The 20,827-nt window shown below is 52.7% G+C and overlaps 1 protein-coding gene across 1 annotated transcript; it reads right to left on the reverse strand.

The window, feature by feature from the left end:
- Nucleotides 1-247: 247 nt before the first annotated feature.
- C3H6orf118 (chromosome 3 C6orf118 homolog) lies at nt 248-19,846 on the reverse strand. The gene is made up of 11 exons (XM_066371689.1): nt 19,809-19,846; nt 15,210-15,551; nt 14,713-15,035; nt 13,671-13,793; nt 12,817-12,876; nt 11,452-11,576; nt 10,340-10,398; nt 5,258-5,442; nt 1,885-1,938; nt 1,308-1,369; nt 248-378 (listed from the first exon to the last, which is right to left on the reverse strand). Exons 1-11 carry the CDS (start codon nt 19,831-19,833, stop codon nt 270-272), a joined length of 1,467 nt encoding a protein of 488 aa, XP_066227786.1. The 5' UTR covers nt 19,834-19,846; the 3' UTR covers nt 248-269.
- Between the last annotated feature and the right edge of the window lie 981 nt (nt 19,847-20,827).

Raw genomic sequence — 20,827 nt, forward strand, 5'->3', positions numbered from 1 at the left:
GGCGTGCCGGGTGGATCCCGGTCGGGCGCATGCGGGAGTCTGTCTGACTGTCTCTCCCCGTTTCCAGCTTCAGAAAAATACAAAAAAAAAAAAAAGTACTTTAAGAACTAGTGTTCTAAATATGTATGCAAAGTAAAACTAGCACATGCATACATGGATTTATTTCAAAATCATGAGTGAGACACATCTGCCACATTAATTGCATTGGAAATTGGAAGTGGCAAAACGAGCTGCCTCTCCACCGCTGTCCACATCCGCCGACGTCCACGCTAGGTCCACGGCGCTTCTGAACCTGCACAGGTCGTTTCTCCAGCCGCTCCAGGGTCGTGATCCACTTCTTTCACTTTCACATAATTTTTAATAAAGCCCCAAAGTTCCCTTACAATACAACAAAAAATACATTTATAATAGATTAGGAAGAAGACATTAAGCCTAAGAGAAAACTTCAACATAAACATCTATCTTAGGGCACAAAACCACAAAGCGAGTCGTGGCTATCCTCCACTTTCACGTCCGGGAGTATTTTCAGTAGCACTCTGGCCTTCAATGAGGCAAGGGCTCTCTCTCTAGACGGGCAGATCCCCTGTGGCATGTTCCGGACCGAGGGGAGAGGGGTGGTGGCAAAGGATGCCACCTTGAAGAGGATTGGCGTTTAAATCTTGAGCTAAGCCTTCTTAAGCACAGGAAGGGGTAGTGGAACCTGTGCATTTAAAGGTGCTATTTATGTCTGACCAGGCAGTGGCACAGTGGACAGAGCGTCAGACTGGGATGCAGAGGACCCAGGTTTAAAACCCCGAGGTCGCCAGCTTGAGCGTGGGCTCATCAGCTTGAGCAGGGGGTCGCCCGCTTCAGTGTGGGATCATAGACACGACCCCGTGGTCACTGGCTTGAGCCCAAGGTCACTGGCTTGAAGCCCAAGGTCACTGGCTTGAGCCCATGGTCGCTGGCTTGAACCCAAGGTCACTGCCTTGAACAAGGGGCCACTCACTCTGCTGTAGCCCCCCAGTCAAGGCACATATAAGAAAGCAATCAATGAACAACTAAGGTGCTGTTCTCATCTCAACAACTGATGCTTCTCATCTCTCTCCCTTCCTGCCTGTCTGTCCCTATCTGTCCCCCTCTCTGTCTCTCTCTGTCTCTGTCATAAATAAATAAATAAATAAATAAATAAATAAATAAATAAATGTATGTACTATTCACAAATATGAACATTCTAAAAGTCTTGTCTAGTCTCACCTCCTTTTAAACGTGTGGCTCTGAGAATAGCACAAGACCCTGCCAGGCCCTTCACATGCGTCAGTACTCACCTCTGCTCCTGCCTGCTGATCTTGTTCCTCCTCAAGCTCTGCTGCACCTGGTTCTCGATAATCTAGCAACAATCAGATATCCTCTGGTCACGTGTAATGGCAATAGTATGGAACCCAGAGATATGACCGCTTCTAGGAGCAGGCATGGCATTCTAACCCATACTATACACAGTAGGGAGAGAGATGCATTTCCATTAGAGAAACAGACCAACAATCTAGGAAGCAGCAAATAGTTAGCATGCATTTTGGAGGGGAATCCTAAAACTTGTCAGAGGAGCCTAAAACTGCTCATTGTAACCAAATCAATTCATTGCAATGAATTACGACGTGTGGAAGTGCGAGAGAAATGGTCAATTCCGATAACAGGTACAACTATTTAGAAATATACTTTTTAAGACATTCACTAATACCTCTCTAATTTTTTTGCTCATAGCTACATCTCCAGCTAGCCCCTGGCATTACAGAATGTAACCATTTAGGAAGATAACGCATATATTCTTATTTGACTTATGACATCGTACAAGAAGGCACTAGAGAAAATGTTTCTATTGAAAAGCATTGATTCATGAAAACTTACATTTATTTTCCTCTCTAAGACATTATTTTCTCTTTCCAGTTTTATAGCTTCAGTCTGAAGGAAAAATGATTTGAAAAGAAGGACACTTGGTTAAGAACATTTGTTAAATAGTTTCCCCATTTCTGGAACAAAAATGTAATATGTGAATGCCATTATTCTGATTTCAAAAGTATCCTACTGCATACCCTTTAAAACAAATGCCTGAGCAAAGCATGACTTGAAGGGCATGAAGTAAGACAGACGGATTCTGGCCCTTTGGGTCAAAACTAGAGGAGGTGGGGGATGCTGTTGTAAGACCAAAGAATTCTACGGAAATTCCAGAGTAGAAGATTTCCTCACTTTTCGAACTAGTAAGAGAATTTGCTAAGGTGACTGGATATTGTATAAAAATACAAATATCCACAGGTTACATATATGTACCAGCAAATAACTGATTATAAACTGGAATGTACAGTTTTCTTTAAGTTTTCATTCACAATAGTTTCAGATGCCATCAAGTCACAAGAATAAACATAAACATATTTTAAAGCAATGCACCAAATAAGTTAAATAAACATAAAATGATTCTTGATGGGAATATGAATATTAGAAAACAGTCCCTTCTTCCCAAATGAATCTCTAAGTTCATCATAAGCGCAATCAAAATGCCAAGAGTATTATTATTAAGACTTAAAAACTGAGTTAAATTATGAATACTGTCCAACGTAATTGTGGACAAACAATGATGAGAGGGGGTTGTAAAGACTTGCTCTTCCAGATATCCAGCAAACTGAAAAGCATTGGCAACTGTATCAGTGAGGCTATACAATTAAGAGCCTAGGCGGAGTTTAAACTCTCATTCTACTATTGGCTCACTGTGCCCTCAATCAAGTTACATAACACATTTGTGCCTTGGTTTTCTTACCTGAAAAAGAAAGTCAATAGTAGCAGCTATCCCTTACTATCTCCAAGGGTTGTTGAGAGTTAAATGAAATAGTATTTTTTCTTTTTTCTTTTTTTTATTTTTTACAAAGACAGAGAGAGTCAGAGAGAGGGATAGATAGGGACAGACAGACAGGAACGGAGAGAGATGAGAAGCATCAATCATTAGTTTTTTGTTGCGACACCTTAGTTGTTCATTGATAGCTATCTCATATGTGCCTTTGACCGTGGGGATACAGCAGACTGAGTAACTCCTTGCTTGAGCCAGAGACCTTGGGTACAAGCTGGTGAGCTTTGCTCAAACCAGATGAGCCTGCGCTCAAGCTGGTGACCTCGGGGTCTAGAACATGGGTCCTCTGCATCCCAGTCCGACGCTCTATCCACTGCACCACCGCCTGGTCAGGCAGTATTTTTTAAATGTTCACTAGCAGCATCTGTTGCATTAATAGTTGACACATTTAGCTACTTATCTATACGTGAGAAATAATATAGTTTATCTTCAGAACCAGAAATTGATTGTTTCGTAGGAAAATAAATGTGATGTTATTGTACCTGTCATTATTTGAATTAAGGAGCCAAATATAAATATTACAAAATGTAATATCAATTCATGATAGGCAATCATTACAGGGACTTTTCTATTTCAGTGATTCATTTAAAGAGATGTTCATTATGAAAGAAAAGTTTACATGATTTTGGCACTATATCATGTTTATAATATATAAAGTCCATTATTATTTTCACTGTTAAAAAATTCAACTATAAAATTAGTGTCTGTTCTCAAGGACATTAGTTTTTTAAAAAATAAAAGATTCTAAAGAAAAACAGAGAAAGAAATCTGAACGTATGATTTTAAGAAAGAGGGAAAGAGAAATCAAAACAAATTTGAATTACTACCACCTTCCCATATACTTTATAATTCTGTTTAAAAGGGATAAAACACAGTGTAGAAAAATATATGTAACTATTATATAACCTCAATAAAAAGAATAATTCCATATTAATTATAAACTTCATAACTAGATGTTAAATGGAGTCAAATTCTGCACAAATCAAAGTGAAGCGATAACATAGAATGTAGGGCACCAACATCTATTTCAAAACATAGATTAGAATTTACAATATATTGTTCATCAAGAAATTGCTACAATAACAATAGGGCCCTGGCAGGTTGGCTCAGTGGTAGAGTGTCAGTCCAGCATGTGGATGTCCCAGGTTCTGGTCAGAGCACACAGGAGAAGCACCCATATGCTTCTCCACCCTTCCCCCTCTCCCTCTCTTCCTCACTCTCCTTCTCTCTCCCTCTCCTGCAGCCACCATGACTCAATTGGAGCGAATTGGCCCCGGGTGCTGAGGATGGTGGTGGCCTTCACCTCAGGCACTAAGAAGTGCTCAACTGCTGAGCAACAGAGCAATGCTCCAGATGGGCAGAGCATTGCCCCCTAGTGGGCTTGCTGCGTGGATCCCGGTCGAGGTGAATTCTGGAGTCTGTCTCTCTGCCTCCCCTCCTCTCACTGAATAATAAATCAATCAAATAATGATAGAAAAACTTTTTTTTTTTTACAGAGAAAGAGTCAGAGAGAGGGATAGCTAGGGACAGACAGACAGGAACAGAGAGAGATGAGAAGCATCAATCATCAGTTTTTCTTTGCAACACCTTAGTTGTTCATTGATTGCTTTCTCATACGTGCCTTGACCGTGGGGCTACAGCAGACTGAGTAATCCCTTGCTCGAGTCAGCGACCCTGGGTCCAAGCTGATGAGCTTTGCTCAAACCAGATGAGCCTGCACTCAAGCTGGAGACCTTGGCGTCTCGAACTTGGGTCCTCTGCATCTCAGTCCAACTCTCTATCCACTGCGCCACCGCCTGGTCAGGTGGAAAACTAATTTTAATACATTAGACTCTCCTTTCAAGAGCTGCAACTTATTCGGAACTGCCGCTGTAATTGTACAACTAACTCAACGTCTAACTACAAAGCCAATGTGGAAATTACAAGGGCTTTGGAGCACAAAAAGAATGAAGCTTAGACCCAGCTTTGCCGCCTTTGAACCGTTTCATATTGGGAGGCTTACTAAACTACTCTGAGCTTCAGCTTACACTATGTGGTACATGTTAAACACCAAAGATGGCAGCCATTACTTTATAACAATGACTTTCTATACAGAATATTACATTTTAAGAGACCACCAATTGAGGTGAACAAGATTTGACCCTCACTACTACTCTACAGAATTCTTATCACCTTTACTTTTTTTTTTTTTTAGCAAGATCTCTTAATTATTCTAATCATTTGTTCATCCTTTGGGTACCAATGTTGAACTGAAAACATATTGGGACTACATTTTATGGAAGTGTTTTTACCCCATTACACAATCAAACTTACGTTGTGCGTGTTTGCTATACTCATCAAGTAAAAGAACAAGGTAAATATTCAAATAAGTGAACCACAGACCTCGATGTTTTTCATCCTATTCTCGGTGAGACGTGGAATTCCCGTATGAACCAAAGTTGTTTTTATCTCCCTCTCCAGCGCGCGAATGTCATCCAGTCTCTGATGGATTTCACACCTCTTCTTTTCCACCTTGTCCGTCAGGGTCAGCGGCTCCTCCTCCTGCCCCACGTTTTTCTCAGGCGACTCTGGAGAGAGTTTTGAAAAGCAAAGCGTTACTGTGTTTACCGTCTTAGCCCTCCGTCACAATATTCTGCGTCCTTAACCACATCTTCTTATACATAGTGGCATGTTTTACACAGCTATAAAATCCTATGTCACTCCAACTCTGCACGCCTCAATAGAAACGACCTGATTCGAGGAGGGGGCGCCCCTCCTTTCGCCCACGTACGTCCTGGATAAATGTTCACGAGCACCAACGCTGAGCGGCTGACGCTGTGTGGGCGGGACACAAGGGCGACGTAGCCGGAGCAGCGTGACCGCATCGAGACTCCTGAGCTAATCGGGAGTTCAACACGTGAAAGGGTGAGGGGGGTGTGACCGCATCCAGACTCGTGAGCTAATCGGGAGTTCAACACGTGCAAGGGTGAGGGGGGTGTGACCGCATCCAGACTCACGAGCTAATCGGGAGTTCAACACGTGCAAGGGTGAGGGGGGTGTGACCGCATCCAGACTCACGAGCTAATCGGGAGTTCAACACGTGAAAGGGTGAGGGGGGTGTGACCACATCCAGACTCACGAGCTAATCGGGAGTTCAACACGTGCAAGGGTGAGGGGGGTGTGACCGCATCGAGACTCGTGAGCTAATCGGGAGTTCAACACGTGCAAGGGTGAGGGGGATGTGACCGCATCCAGACTCACGAGCTAATCGGGAGTTCAACACGTGCAAGGGTGAGGGGGTGTGACCGCATCCAGACTCACGAGCTAATCGGGAGTTCAACACGTGAAAGGGTGAGGGGGGTGTGACCGCATCCAGACTCACGAGCTCATCGGGAGTTCAACACGTGCAAGGGTGAGGGGGTGTGACCGCATCCAGACTCACGAGCTAATCGGGAGTTCAACACGTGAAAGGGTGAGGGGGGTGTGACCGCATCCAGACTCACGAGCTAATCGGGAGTTCAACACGTGCAAGGGTGAGGGGGGTGTGACCGCATCCAGACTCACGAGCTAATCGGGAGTTCAACACGTGAAAGGGTGAGGGGGGTGTGACCGCATCCAGACTCACGAGCTAATCGGGAGTTCAACACGTGCAAGGGTGAGGGGGGTGTGACCGCATCCAGACTCACGAGCTAATCGGGAGTTCAACACGTGCAAGGGTGAGGGGGGTGTGACCGCATCCAGACTCACGAGCTAATCGGGAGTTCAACACGTGCAAGGGTGAGGGGGGTGTGACCGCATCCAGACTCCTGAGCTAATCGGGAGTTCAACACGTGCAAGGGTGAGGGGGGTGTGACCGCATCCAGACTCACGAGCTAATCGGGAGTTCAACACGTGCAAGGGTGAGGGGGGTGTGACCGCATCCAGACTCACGAGCTCATCGGGAGTTCAACACGTGCAAGGGTGAGGGGGGTGTGACCGCATCGAGACTCGTGAGCTAATCGGGAGTTCAACACGTGCAAGGGTGAGGGGGGTGTGACCGCATCCAGACTCACGAGCTAATCGGGAGTTCAACACGTGCAAGGGTGAGGAGGATGTGACCGCATCGAGACTCGTGAGCTAATCGGGAGTTCAACACGTGCAAGGGTGAGGGGGGTGTGACCGCATCCAGACTCACGAGCTAATCGGGAGTTCAACACGTGAAAGGGTGAGGGGGGTGTGACCGCATCCAGACTCGTGAGCTAATCGGGAGTTCAACACATGCAAGGGTGAGGGGGATGGGTGGACGGGCGGAACCCGGCACTTTCACTGAAACAGGGGTTATCCAGGAGGGTGGGGCCGCTATAGCAGGCGGGTAACACCAAGAGATGATGCTAGAAGCAGAGGGCCAGTCTGAAAAAGCCCTGTGACCCAGGTGAAGGCGTCAGTCAGAGCTGCTGAGGGCGTCCCAGCTGGGCAGAAACCGCAGACCCCGCTGCCTCTGCGTACAGCACCAAACATGCAAGAGAGGCAGTGGGACAGCACCAGAAAGACCGGTGAGAAAGCCACGGCCATCCTTCAGACAAGACCAGACCAGGACAGGATCTGCGCCATGAAGGGAACTGGGGTGATAGAAAAGTTAAAGCAGAGTTTGGTCAATGCCCAGATCCAGATGGAGTGAAGAGATCACTGTCCAGCTTGGTCAGAGCTAGGGACAGATTCCGCGGGAGGGGACTGAGGAGTCAACAGCAGAGAGGTAAGAAAGACCTGGGTTTGAATGTAACTGGGCCCCTCGGGACAAGCTGTGTTGGAAGGGGTCAGGGAAGGGAAGGGAAAGATGGATGCCACGGGCTTTCTGGCTGGAGCCTCCGTGTGCTTGGTGATGTCATGTGTTGTCATAGCCGGGAACGGAGAGGGAGAGGGAGAGGGAGAGGGAGAGGGAGAGGGAGAGGGAGAGGGAGAGAGAGAGAGATTAATCATTCTTGGACATGTTGTGCTGAGACTCAAGTGGCCTTGTCAACCAAGCAGTTCGATGTACTGAGCTCAAGACTAAAAAAGGGGTTTTTATAAGAAAGAGGCTTTAAATCAAAGGCATGGATGGAATCAAAGACATGCTGAGCTGTAAGAAAATTGATATTTACAGAGTACAGAAGGGAGATGGGGACATTGAGAATAACTCGCTGGTAAGAAGATGTGGTTACCGAACAGCTCAGGTAGTTTCTGAATAGATAGGTAAGACTTAGTTTTTGAAATTTGGGGAAATTAGTTAAGCAGAGACAGGATGGACTAAGAGTTAGCCTTTCAAGCAGACGGCGAGAAAAACTACAAAGTAGAAGTCTTTCATCTCAGCCTTCACCTTAGCTGAAGTTCTCAACCTGAAACAATTCACGGGTGGCAAAGGAGCCAGGAGGAGGGGAAGCCCACTGGCGTGACCCACGGTCACCCCCTTTTCCACCTACGGAGGGAGACGGGGGTGTCCCAGGAGGGAAATGCCGCAGAGGACTTGGGCACAGGAAACCTTTAGGAAGAACTGGAGGAGGAAGAACACAGGACACCAGATGGCTTCCCCAGCTGGGACCCCACCCTGGGAAGAGTTTACTTGACTTCTAGGAAATCAGTAACTTTCTTTATTAGTCTCTGCCATTGAATTCCTCTTGGCAGTCAGCAAGAAAACCCGGAACTGAAAATAAAGAGAGAAAAGAAACCGGTGACCGTTCTTAGAGACCGTGCGTGAGCTGGAGCCCCACCCGGGGCCCCGCCACCTGCTTGTGAGAGGAGCCCTAGCCAAGACTGAGCGATGCGGGTTGCGGGTGCAGGAAGGGAAGGGGCCCCCCAGTTCTGGGGCCTGAGAGGATGTGATTGGAGGACAGGGCGTAGGGCCAGCCCAGGCCAGCGAAGTGTCCTCGGGGTCACGGACGGCAAGAACCATCCCCCCCGCCCCAGAAGACAGGCAGCAGGTAAGGAACGCACGGCCCCCGGGAAAGAGACAAGGACCTGCGGGAGGAAAGCAAGGGAGTTCGCGAGAACCTCCAAGGCCACGGGCTGTGCAGAAGAACCCAGCATAGGTGAGAAGGGCAAGGGTTTCCTAAAGTGTGCCGAGCGAAAAAAATAAAGAAACGCACAGCAATTGCCTGGAGTAGTGTGTCACACACCTGGAGGGGGCAAAGGCGAGGAAAAGGTGCATGAGCAAGACACTGAACTTATTTTGACCGCTTAATCGTATTTTAAACGGTGCGTCTAACTTTAAGATGCTCTTGAAGGCACGTGCGGCGCATGAATATTTATAAAATCCAGCTCCTTTGCCGCGACCGGTGTGTTTTCCCTCACAAGGAACGGCGACACAAAGAAGAGGGAGGGGGCAGCGTGATCCCACCCAGCGGACTCCGTGTTCTTCGTCACGTGGACGATGGCTGCTCGTCCTCCCCGGGCACTTGGGAGGGAAGGGCCGTGACCCCGCTCACAGATAGGCCGCTGAGACGCCCGTGGCTGAGAGAACAGGTCAGGACCTGCGTGAACCCCTGGCCACGCCGCCCGGCCACGCCTCCACCACCACTGAGGCGCCCACCACGCGAGGGGGCCAGGAAACAGGCAGAGACTGAGAGGGCGTGTGCAGGACGAGGGCGTGGTGCACGTGGACAGCCTGCGACCCTCGTGCAGTCTGGGCAGACAGCCGACGTCTTCGAGTTAAGAATAAAAACGGGAAGGCTGTGGGAACCAGAATGGATGGTCTTTGTTGCTGGGTGGGACTCTGACACCCACAGGAAGCCACGGTCCCACTTGGCCTAGTTCATTCTCACACGGATGCTCCAGACAAGACTTCCCAGTGCCCCTCCCCCTGCCTGAAAGGCCGTTATGTCTTTGAAGACACTCTCTCTGAGACACACAACTCATAGTCCTTCAGCACCTCCTCATGGGATCTGATTCCCTCACCTATGTCATCGGTCCATTTCCGTAAAGTCTACCTCAGAGGTCTTGCTCAAAACTTGACATAATTCTCTCTACACCAGGTCCTGACTTAATTCGGTGTCCCCCTGAAAACCACACAGACCTTCGAGAGCACGAACGAGTGGACATGTTGTATCCGCTTCCAGAGACACGAACTGCCCCACGCGGCCCAAAGCAAGAGGACCTGGGACGCCCACCCTCACCCTGACGGCAGCTCTGAGAGAGGTCAGCTGCTCCCGCGTGTCTCCGAAGGATCTCATCCAACACATGTCCCAGGACCTGGGACGCCCACCCTCACCCTGACGGCAGCTCTGAGAGAGATCAGCTGCTCCCGCGTGTCTCCGAAGGATCTCATCCAACACACATCCCAGTAAATAAAAACTTGTTGTGTTTGTAAAGACCTCGATGGGGAAACAAATAAAATGTAATAACATCTCTGGGGGGAAAAAATGCCCTTTGAAATAACTAACTGCGGGAGGCGTTGGACGGTGGACCAGGTCCGTAGATCCCTCACCCACAGGTCACAGTGACACGTGTGACAGGAGACGGCACTCCAGGACTTGCCTGCGCTCTCCTTGGCCGATTGCAGCAACACGTGTTCTGCCTCCAACTCACTTCTCAGCCTGCGGTTGGATCACAGAGACAGTGCAGGGTGAGAGCCCCGTTCCTACCTTTGTCCTTCTGTTCACTTTATATGCCTTTTTGGTAATATATATACTTTATAGAGAGAGAGAGAAATAAAAACTCATCTTCCAACTTTCTAACAAAAAGGTAATTAGGAGCATATGTCCAGTGAGAGCCCAAGCCAGTCGGGTGAGATAAACCGAAGAAAACGTTCTTGCCGAGACATAAGCCACTATTTACAGGATCGGGCTGATGGAATAATAAATGCTCCCCCCCACACACACACTGTCGATTGATAGTACTCTGTGACTTGAATTCTTGCAAAGCAAGGAGGCAGAAACCCAGCATTTTATATTTTGAGGCAAACAACAAATTCAGAACAATGGGGGGGCGGGGTGTCTCAGCAAAACTCCAATAAGAGTTCATTCCTGGCCTTGGCCAGTTGGCTCAGTAGTAAACCATCAGCCCGGTATGTGGAAGTCCCGGGTTCAATTCCCGGCCAGGGCACACAGGAGAAGCGCCTGTCTGCTTCTCTACCCCTCCCCCTTTCCTTCCTCTCTGTCTCTCTCTTCCCCTCCAACAGCCAAGGCTCCATTGGAGCAAAGTTGGCCCGGGCGCTGAGGATGGCTCCATGGCCTCTGCCTCAGGCACTAGAATGGTTCTCGTTGCAGTGGAGCAACGCCCTACATGGGCAGAGCATCACCCCTTGGTGGACATGCCAGGTGGATCTCGGTTGGGCACATGCGGGAGTCTATCTCTCTGCCTCCCCGCTTCTCACTTTAGAAAAATACAAAAAAAAAAGAAAGAAAGAAATACCAGAAATAAAACTCCCAAAGAAACACCAGGTCCTCAAGATCCTGGTCACGGTCACGCCACAGGTGACAGCTTGCGGAAAAGGCCGGATGAAGGCACAGCTTGAGTGGAGGCAGCGTGCCATGCCCGGCGATGCAGAAGGAAGGTAGCTATATGTTTGTCACACTGTCACTCGGTTTGACACTTCTGTAGAGCAGCCCAAGCCCAACGTGCATCCAGTCGGACCGCGAGCCGCTCACCTGTGGTTGTGCTCCAGCGCCGCCTTGGTGGCCGCCACCAGCGCCCGCAGCTCCTCCTTGGCCTGGCTGACGTCCGCGGTCTTCACAGACCTGGTCTCCAGCCCCCTGGCCTGGGCCAGCAGAGTCTGCAGGACAAGCCATGCGGGCGGGACAGAGAGAGTGTCAGGATTTCCTTCCTTCCTCCCTCCCTCCCTCCCTCCCTCCCTCCCTCCCTTCCTTCCTTCCTTCCTTCCTTCCATCTGCAGGACAAGGCCATGCGGGCAAGACAGAGAGAGTGTCAGAATTTCCTTCCTTCCTCCCTCCCTCCCTCCCTCCCTCCCTCCCTCCCTCCCTCCCTCCCTCCCTCCCTCCCTCCCTTCCTTCCTTCCTTCCTTCCTTCCATCTGCAGGACAAGCCATGCGGGCGGGACAGAGAGAGTGTCAGGATTTCCTTCCTTCCTTTCTCTCTCTCTCCCTTTCTTTCTTCTTTTTTTTCTTTCTTTCTTTCTTTTTTTTTTTTTTTTTTTTGGTTATCACACAAGCTGTCCTGAGCCAAAATATGAATTCCAGTGAACAGAGGTCAGTAAGGAGGACTGGGCAGCGGTGGGGCTGAGGGTATTGGAGGACAGACAACTGGTCACATGATCTGGATAACATATTTCTCAACATTTCAACATCTTATTTTCCTACGATATTTAAGCCTGACCAGGCGGTGGCTCAGTGGGTGGAGCATCAGACTGGGATGCGGAGGACCCAGGTTCGGGACCCTGAGGTCACTGGCTTGAGCACAGGCTCATCGACATGACCCCATGGTCGCTGGCTTGGAGCTGAGCTGGCAAGGAAAGTGGCCAGAGGGATTGGCCAAAAGCAAGCGTGTGTCCTACTCCCCCCCCCCCCCGACTCTCCCCATGTGCAGGAGGTAAAACGTAAATTCAGTGCCCACAATGTCCTTCAGCTGGTACAGGGTAGAGCCCTTCAGTAAAAATCTCAGCTCTTCTAGCCTGACTGGTGGAGGCACAATGGACGGAGCATCCACCTAGGATACCGAGGTCCCAGGTTCAAAATGCCAAGGTCACTGGCCTGAGTCCAAGGTCGCTGGCTTGAGCAAGGGGTCACTGACTTGGCTGGAGCCCCCAGTCAAGGCGCATATGAGGAAGGAATCAGTGAACAACTAAAGTGATGCAACTAGGAGTTGATGCTTCTCATCTCTCTCCCTTCCTGTCTGTCTGTTTCTGTCTCTCACTTAAATCAAACAAACAGACAAAATACCTTAGCTAGTCTAAATTAAGTAGGCACAAATGGATTTCTTGGATTCCAAAAGTTCTCTGCTGCTCATGAACCAAGAAGAAGTAGGCTCTGTTTAGACATGTGCAGGATGGATTGTTACCTCGTACTGTCCCGTGGGCTGGGAGCTCAGCAGGGTGGCCAGGTACAGCTCGTACTCGTCCTACGACAGAGGAGGAAAGGCCATTGGAGGTGTGTTCTTCCTTAACGCCACAAGGCAAGTTTGTTGTTTTCTTAATGTATAAATACTATGAAGGTTATGAATGTCCATTTCAATCTTTTTTTAAAAAAAAATACAAAATAGTTCAACAACCTATAAAGTGCTATACACACTAAAACGTATAAAATCTTACCACCTTTGAAGCTTATTTGAGTCTTAACTACTGATGACCTCAGAATAGTGTCATAAAATGCTATCACCCAAGTACGCATGTGACCTCCTGCCACCCAGAGGGACCGTGGGTTTGGGTCCTGTGAGCCTGCCAGAGATGAGCTCTCCGGGGCTGGGGACATTCTCCTCAGAGCTGGTCACCGTCTGGCCACTGTTAGAACAGCAGACTGTGGAAGCAACCTACCTCCAGCTCAGCTTCCACACGAAGGTCCCTCTCATCATGAAATCACAACAAACGTCTGATCTCATTAAGGGTTCACAAAAAGGACCTGGGTTCAATGATAAAAGTGTCTGTGCTACCTACATGCAGTGGTTTAAACGGTACACGCCTGGGAAGCGTTAGTGCAAAGCTGTGGGCTTCAGGAGTGAGTGTAGCCGGGTGTGCGTTCCGCGTGGCCCCTCGACGACTCAGGCGGCTGCAGGCACGTTACTCTGAGTCTCTGGGTGACCGTCCCCGTGAGACTGTGAGGCTTGGAGGAAGGTCAGCGGGTCTCGAGATCATGTGCGCAGAACATCGCGCCTGGCTCTCGGCCATTAGATCGGAAAAGGATGTATGTGTCTCTCACCTTAACTTCTCTCAAGAGATCGCCAAATAGCAGAGAACTATTGCAAATCTCTTCAAAGACTTCTCGGAAGACCTGCAGTCTGTTGAGCTCCCGGGGGTCGCAGGCGCACACGCGCTGCAGCTCCTGGAGGAGGGGAGACAGAGCCGGCCCGTTTCAGGACGTCCTGGTTCCCCTTGCCAGACGCTTTCTCAGGCTGAGGAATTGGAAGCCCTGTGGGTTTCGACCAGAGGGTACAGCTCCCGCCGCCCAGGGACAGGGTCCCGGCAGACCAGGGTGACAAAGCAAGGGGCCTCTGACGCCCTCTCACCGGCGCTGGGCCCTTTGATCACCTGCTTGCCTGGCGTCTGTATTTGGGTCTTTTATTTATTTCCTTTATTCATTCCCTTGCCTCCTGTGCCCAAGAACTCACTCTCTGCCTCCACAATACCCCTAAGTTCTCTCTCTTTTCCTCGCTCCTCTCTGCCCAAACCCTCCCAGACAGTGGGTGATCTCACACCAGACCTCTCGTCTGCCTGTCTCTTTCCTGCACACTTACCCCCTTTCCAGGGCAGGCGCCCCGTCTCACGCCCGGCTCACGGCCCTGGGCCGTTCCCCTCCCATGGCGTGGCATGCCCGCCTGCCACAGCCACGGCGGCTCCCTGGCAGCTGTCCCCTCCCTGACGTGGCCCGTCACCTCTCTCCTCGCTCCCCGTCACCTTCCTGCATCGTGAGTCAGGCAGACCTCCTCTCGGAGGCCCCTGCGACCCCCTGAACACCTGTCTGTTCCCTCTGGGACCACGCGGCTTCTGACGCTCTGAAGGAAAGGTGGCCCCCGCCCCCCCTGCTCCCCAGCTTCCGAGCTTCACCCCCCTTCCTTTCACCCCGCCCTCAGCACCCGCATCACATCGGGCGTTCCCGGGACCTGGCCGCACGGTCACACTGTGCCTGGAAACGTCGGTGAGGCGGCCTGGCCGGGGGCGCGTCCCTGCCCACCAGGTGGACACTGCGGGAGCCCCAGCGCCCGCCCGCCGCGCGCCCAGAACCACAGCCTCGCCCTCCGCACCCGCTCCAGCCTCCGCTCCAGGCGCAGCGCCCTGGAGCCCTTCTCCAGGAGATCGTGCGTGGCGAGCACTTCCTTCTGGAAACGCAGGAACCTCCGGTACTTGTCGGCTTTGGTGACGCCGGCTAAGTACGAGCTGACGTAGCGGTATTCGTCCTTGCCCGGGGGCGAGAGCGCGCCCTGCCGGCCGGACCGCAGGGCCTTGGACCTGAGGACCTTCACCTCCGGCCAGCTGAGCGCTGCCCTCCTGCGCTGCGCGAGAGACCCCGCTGCCCCCGGAGGCGGCGGCTGTGCCGTGACACCCTCTTCGGAGGTGGGCCCCACCCCCACGGGTGCCGCAGGCCCCACCGCCACGGGTGCCGCAGGCCCCACCGCCACGGGTGCCGCAGGCCCCACCCCCACGGGTGCCGCAGGCCCCACCGCCACGGGTGCCGCAGGCCCCACCCCCACGTGTGCCGCAGGCCCCACCCCCACGGGTGCCGCAGGCCCCACCGCCACGGGTGCCGCAGGCGTCAGGGGCCCGAGTAGGGGTGTGCCCCGGCCCCCGTCTGGGCCCGGAGCTGTCGTGACAGTGAAGTAGGCCAAAGCCTCCTTCATCCTGGCCGCCTTCTCCTCCGACCGCGCGTCCACTCTGAGGGTTTTCCCCTCCCAGGGCCTGTTGGCATTGCGCCAGTGACGGAAGATTCTCTCGGGGGGCCGGTAGAGCTTGTTGGGGTTCAGGTGTCCGGAGGTGTAACGGGCGACATCTTCCTTGTGGTCTTTCTGCAGTGCGTTCAGAAGTCTCCTGAGATCGCGCCGAGTCTGAACGCCGGGTGTCTCACAGTGTCCCCACCGCAGGTGCGCTGGGCAGAGAAGATGGGAAGGCAATTAGCTACGGCCCCGGGTGTCACCGTGAGACAGTGACACAGGGCACCTGCCCAGCGAGTGTCTCCATGCCCCAAGGAGGAGCCGGCGGACCCAGAGAAAAAAGCATTAAAACCTGTTCATCCCACCCACCAACTCAAGCCCAGAAGCCACGGCAACCAGTCAGGACGCTTTTGTCCTGAGCAGAGAAACGAGGGTCCCCTGCCGTCTAACAAGTCTCCACATGCCGCAGCTTCAGACCCGGGCATCAGCTCAAGGTGCTCGGGGTCAGAACCGCAGCCCGGAGGTGCCGGGGTTTCCGGGCCGGGCATCAGCTTGGACACGGACGGAGATGTGGGCCCAACTGAGTCTGTGGGAGCTTTGAGGGGAACCTGCTTCCAGGCCCCTTCCTGTCCTTGATAGACTCCAGTCCCTCGCTGTTGTAGGGTGAGGTCTCATTGGCTGCTGCTGGGGGTGACTCAGCTCCTCGGAGCCACCCGCCTTCCCAGACAGGGAACCCCTTCGTCTCTGAGCCCACAAGGTCTCGTCACAAACTTCCCGCACCCCGACCTCTGCCCTCATCGAAGACCTTGCTCACGCGATGGGGACAGGCACAGCCGACATGCCCCCCATGCCCTGGGATGCGGCACGATCCGGGAGCACTCTCTCCTCATGTTCACAGGCCTGGGAGTGTGCCAGGTGTGCCCGCCAAGGGACAGGGAACCTCGAGCCAGCCCAGAGCCGGGCCACCCCGGGGACGTCGCCAAGCCGAGAGCCCACTCTCCGCGGGCATCGTCCTAGGCGGACACGGTCCCCCTTGCTCTCCGGCGGGGCCGGGGCCGGAGGAAGTCCCTCCCGCGCGGTGCAGCTCTCAAGGCCGGAGGAAGTCCCTCCCGCGCGGTGCAGCTCTCGAGCCTCCCCCCTCTCGGTTAGGACACGACTGCACAGAGACTGCACATGGCGTGGTGAAATAACCACAGAGTAATTTTTAAAGACAGATCATCGTCATAAAGTATCGAAGCCGTCAATACATAAAGCGCACACTGCATTTGTCCCCAGAGGACGAACGGCTCCGTGAGTGTTGCCTGAAGTCCCTAAATCTGGGGTCTTCCGCTGCAGTGGCAGAAGCTGTAGACAGCATGTAGGATGTGGGCTCAGCTGTATCCGTGACTGGAGGGGACGGGGCCACGATGACAGGGTGGCGGATGCCAGTGGCCTGCAAAAGGGGCAAGGACATCGCGAAAAGCCACTGTCACGTCGAGAGAGCAGGCGTGGCCAGGAGCGGTTGCAGGCGGCCCCGCAGAGAACATCCACGCTCTCCCCCGGGGTCCCTGAGGGGACACAGTGGGGACAGCTCCCTGCAGGGGAGCCGCTTGGGTCCCTTTACTGCAAAGGAGAGCAGCGGCCGCATGGACAGCCGGAGGGAGAGGCGGTGCCCGGCTGCGGCTGTGTGGGGCCTCCACCCTGCTCACCTGACTGCACACGCCCACGGATCAGGGGTTCCCCCGGCAACTCGTTCTTTCTCTGCTTTTTAAAAATTATTTATTTATTTATTCATTTTAGAGAGGAGAGAGAGAGAGGAGCAGAAAGCATCAACTCCCATATGTGCCTTGACCAGGCAAGCCCAGGGTTTTGAACCAGCGACCTCAGCATTTCAGGTCGAGGTTTTATCCACTGCGCCACCACAGGTCAGGCTCTTTCTCTGCTTTTTAATGTGCAGAAATGTGTTTACTAAGAAATACCCAAGGCTCCGCCAGTTAACTCAGTGGAGAGTGTTGTCCTGAAATGACAAGGTTGTGGGTTCGATCCCTGCCCAGGGCACACATGGGAAGCCATAGGAAGGAACGCACAGCTGAGTGGAACAACAGAAGAACGCTTCCCTTCCCCTCCCCTCTCTCTCCCTTCCTCTCTGTCTTTCTAAAACTCAGTACAAATTAAGCCCTGGCCGGATAGCTCAGTTGGTTGGAGGGTTATTCTGGAGTGTGCAGGTTTCTGGTTAGATTCCCTGGTCAGGTTCTGGCCCTCCTCTCTCTCCTGAAAGGGAGGGGAGGGGAGGGGAAGGGGAAGGGGAAGGGGAAGGGAAGGGAAGGAAGGGGGAGGGGGAAGGGAAGGGGAAGGGAAGGGAAGGGAAGGGAAGGGAAAGGGAAGGGAGAGGGGGAGGGGAAGGGGAAGGGAAGGGAAGGAAGGGGGAGGGGGAGGGGGAGGGGGAGGGGAAAGGAAGGGAAGGGGAAGGGAAGGGGTAAAGAAAGAAAAAACCAAAGTCAGATGGGACACTTTCCGGTTCCCAGCCACCAGGTACTGTGGCCCAGGAAACTCTGTCACAAACTCCTGACGTAAGTCCGAGAGTCAGCTCTTGACCGTCTAGTGCTGTTCACTCAATGGTGGCAGGGCACACCAGCTCAGGTGTCAAAACCTTGTCACCTTCTTTTTTTTTTTTTTTTTTTCATTTTTCTGAAGCTGGAAACAGGGAGAGACAGTCAGACAGACTCCCGCATGCGCCCGACCGGGATCCACCCGGCACGCCCACCATGGGGCGACGCTCTGCCCACCAGGGGGCGATGCTCTGCCCATCCTGGGCGTCGGCATGTTGCGACCCAAGCCACTCTAGCGCCTGAGGCAGAGGCCAAGGAGCCATCCCCAGCGCCCGGGCCATCTTTGCTCCAATGGAGCCTTGGCTGCGGGAGGGGAAGAGAGAGACAGAGAGGAAAGCGCGGCGGAGGGGTGGAGAAGCAAATGGGCGCTTCTCCTGTGTGCCCTGGCCGGGAATCGAACCCGGGTCCTCCACACACTAGGCCGATGCTCTACCGCTGAGCCAACCGGCCAGGGCCTTGTCACCTTCTCATCATCCCACAGGGACAATAAAAACAGCCCACGGTACATACAGAAAGATGTGCGAAACTGTCGAATGACTGTCACAACAGAGACTCACGACATACATGGGAAGCCACCACACCCAGAGGCAGAAAAGATTGCAAGCAAACCCCTACAATCTCACAAGCAGAAACCTCCTCCCACAACTAGTATTTCAGACGACTGTCCCAGGGACCAGACCGACCTTCTCCCAGACATTCTTTATAAAGAGGAGGGCTTCATCCACACAGTTCCTGTGCTGGGGAATCGCACAAGGGACAGAAGAAATAAGCAGAGAACGGACGGGAGGCGGGGACAGTAGATCCCGTCACATCACAGACAAGGAAACTGAGTCAGAGGTGTGTGGTCAGGGGCATGGGCAGCTCCCAGGGCCATGCCTTCAGCCACCCACTGACCGAGGCTCAGAGAGTGGTTCTAAGTGCACCTGGAAGTCATAAAATCAAAAAATTTTTTTAAAAAGGTTTTATACTTTAGACCAGGGGTCTCAAACTCAACTCAGCATGTGGGCCGCAGAGCAAGATCACAGCTGTTTGGCGGGCCGCACTAGGTCTACAAAAGGCAACTGTTACGCAACACTTTTCTCACTGCAGTTGAAAACAAAAAAAAATCAGTACAACAAGCACAATCGTACATGCAGTTTACTCAGTGTCACAAAACGACCAGAAACTGTAGTTCGTATCACAACTGCTGTTAACTAAGCTAATATCTAGCTAGGATGCTAGAGAAATGAAAAATACAAGTAGGCCCCTAGGCTTACTTAATTTTATCCAAAATATTTTGAACTTCGTGGATTAGTCTGCGGGCCGCACAAAATTGTTCGGTGGGCCGCGAGTTTGAGACCCCTGCTTTAGACTGTCCTTGCTCCATTCAACAAGCCCTCAGCCCGGAGCCCCCGGAACCATCAGTCCCCTGTCCACGCACACAGTGACAACAGTGCCCTCGCGTCGAGGACCGGGGTGACGTCTCCCTGCCTCCCGTTCGTCAGGTTGTAAAATCGCAGCCCCAGCCCCAGCCCCCGCCTAAGTAAAGACACCAGACCCAGAGAGAGTGGAGGACTCGGCACTCCGTGGTCTGTGGTTGTCTGGCGAGCACTGTCACACGGCCACGTGCCACCAGAGGTGCCCTGCGGTGTGGCTTCCCTCAGGAATACAAGGACCCGCAGCCAGAAGTCTCCCACGTCATCCGTCCTCCTCCCAAGCACGAGGACGACGACACACAGACACACTCATCCTCAAATCCAGCCCTAGACCCCGGGAGCCGGGAGCCACCAAGAAGGACTCCGTTGTCCACAGGGGATCAGAGATGCTGGGTCCCTGGTCCCTCCAACGTCAAACATCCAACAAGCCAGCACTAACCCCCTCACCCCCTGCCCTGTGTCCCCTTACCTCCAGACTCCGAATGCTCGGGCATCACTGCGCCTGCCACCGAGCTCCTGGCCAGGCTGCGAGTCACTCAGGAGACGGACAAACTTTCCAACTCCCCCCCACACACACACACAGCATTCCTCTGTTGCCGGGCAACCGGAGACTTGCTGCCCAGCCACGGAACCCCTCCTGTGGACACTCCCTCTCTCCAGCCTCCCTCCCCCGCCTTCTCCAGCGGGGAGGACCAGGTTGGCTTGCTCGTTTTACCTCTGGCAAGAAAACACTTCTGTCATTTGAGAAACACAGAAATATGCCAATTCCCCTGCACTCTCTCATTCTTCTCCAAAGCCTGGGGAGGAAAAAATTTAGAAAGGTAAACTAGTTTATAATTGGTTGGGCGTCGTGGGGTGAGACCTGCAGACTGCACAATGCCCCCGGCCACCTGGCACACGGTGGGTGCCCTCGTCACACTGTCACGTGCTTGTTTCAGGGCGGTGACCCGCGAGCTTCCTGGCAGGGAACGGGGGTTATCTGAGGCGGACTAACTCGCCGCCGACCCTTGGGGGGCGGAGAGTGTGAGGGTACAGGGTTGGCTCACAGGGTCTCTGCTCTTCCTTTGGGCTCTGCCTTGGGCCACGGGAGGAACAGCCTGGCATCTGTCCTTTCCAATCTCTGAGAGCTGACCCTGTTCCAATCCCCTCCACCCAGAGGGCACTGGGGTGCAGTGGGGGTGGGTGACTCGGCCGTGCTCAGGGACGAGCTCTGTGCCGCCTCCCTGCATTGGGCCCTAAACCGAGAGAGGTAACAACACTCACCGCTCAGAGGTGCGAGGAGGAAGTTAGATCAAGTCAGCAGGTGCCCGGGAAGGCTCTGGGCACAGACAGGTTCTTTTATTTCCACGGGTGCTGGTCAGACACTGCACACGTGGGCGCTTGGAAGCCTTGCAGTCGCCACGAGCCCTGGGTGCTCAGATGGCTCCATAATTAGGGGCACCTGAGTTTCACCTGGTGACAGGTAACAAAGTGTTTACTGACTTCCTC

Source organism: Saccopteryx leptura, chromosome 3 (genome assembly GCF_036850995.1).
Source record: "Saccopteryx leptura isolate mSacLep1 chromosome 3, mSacLep1_pri_phased_curated, whole genome shotgun sequence".
NCBI lineage: Eukaryota > Metazoa > Chordata > Mammalia > Chiroptera > Emballonuridae > Saccopteryx > Saccopteryx leptura.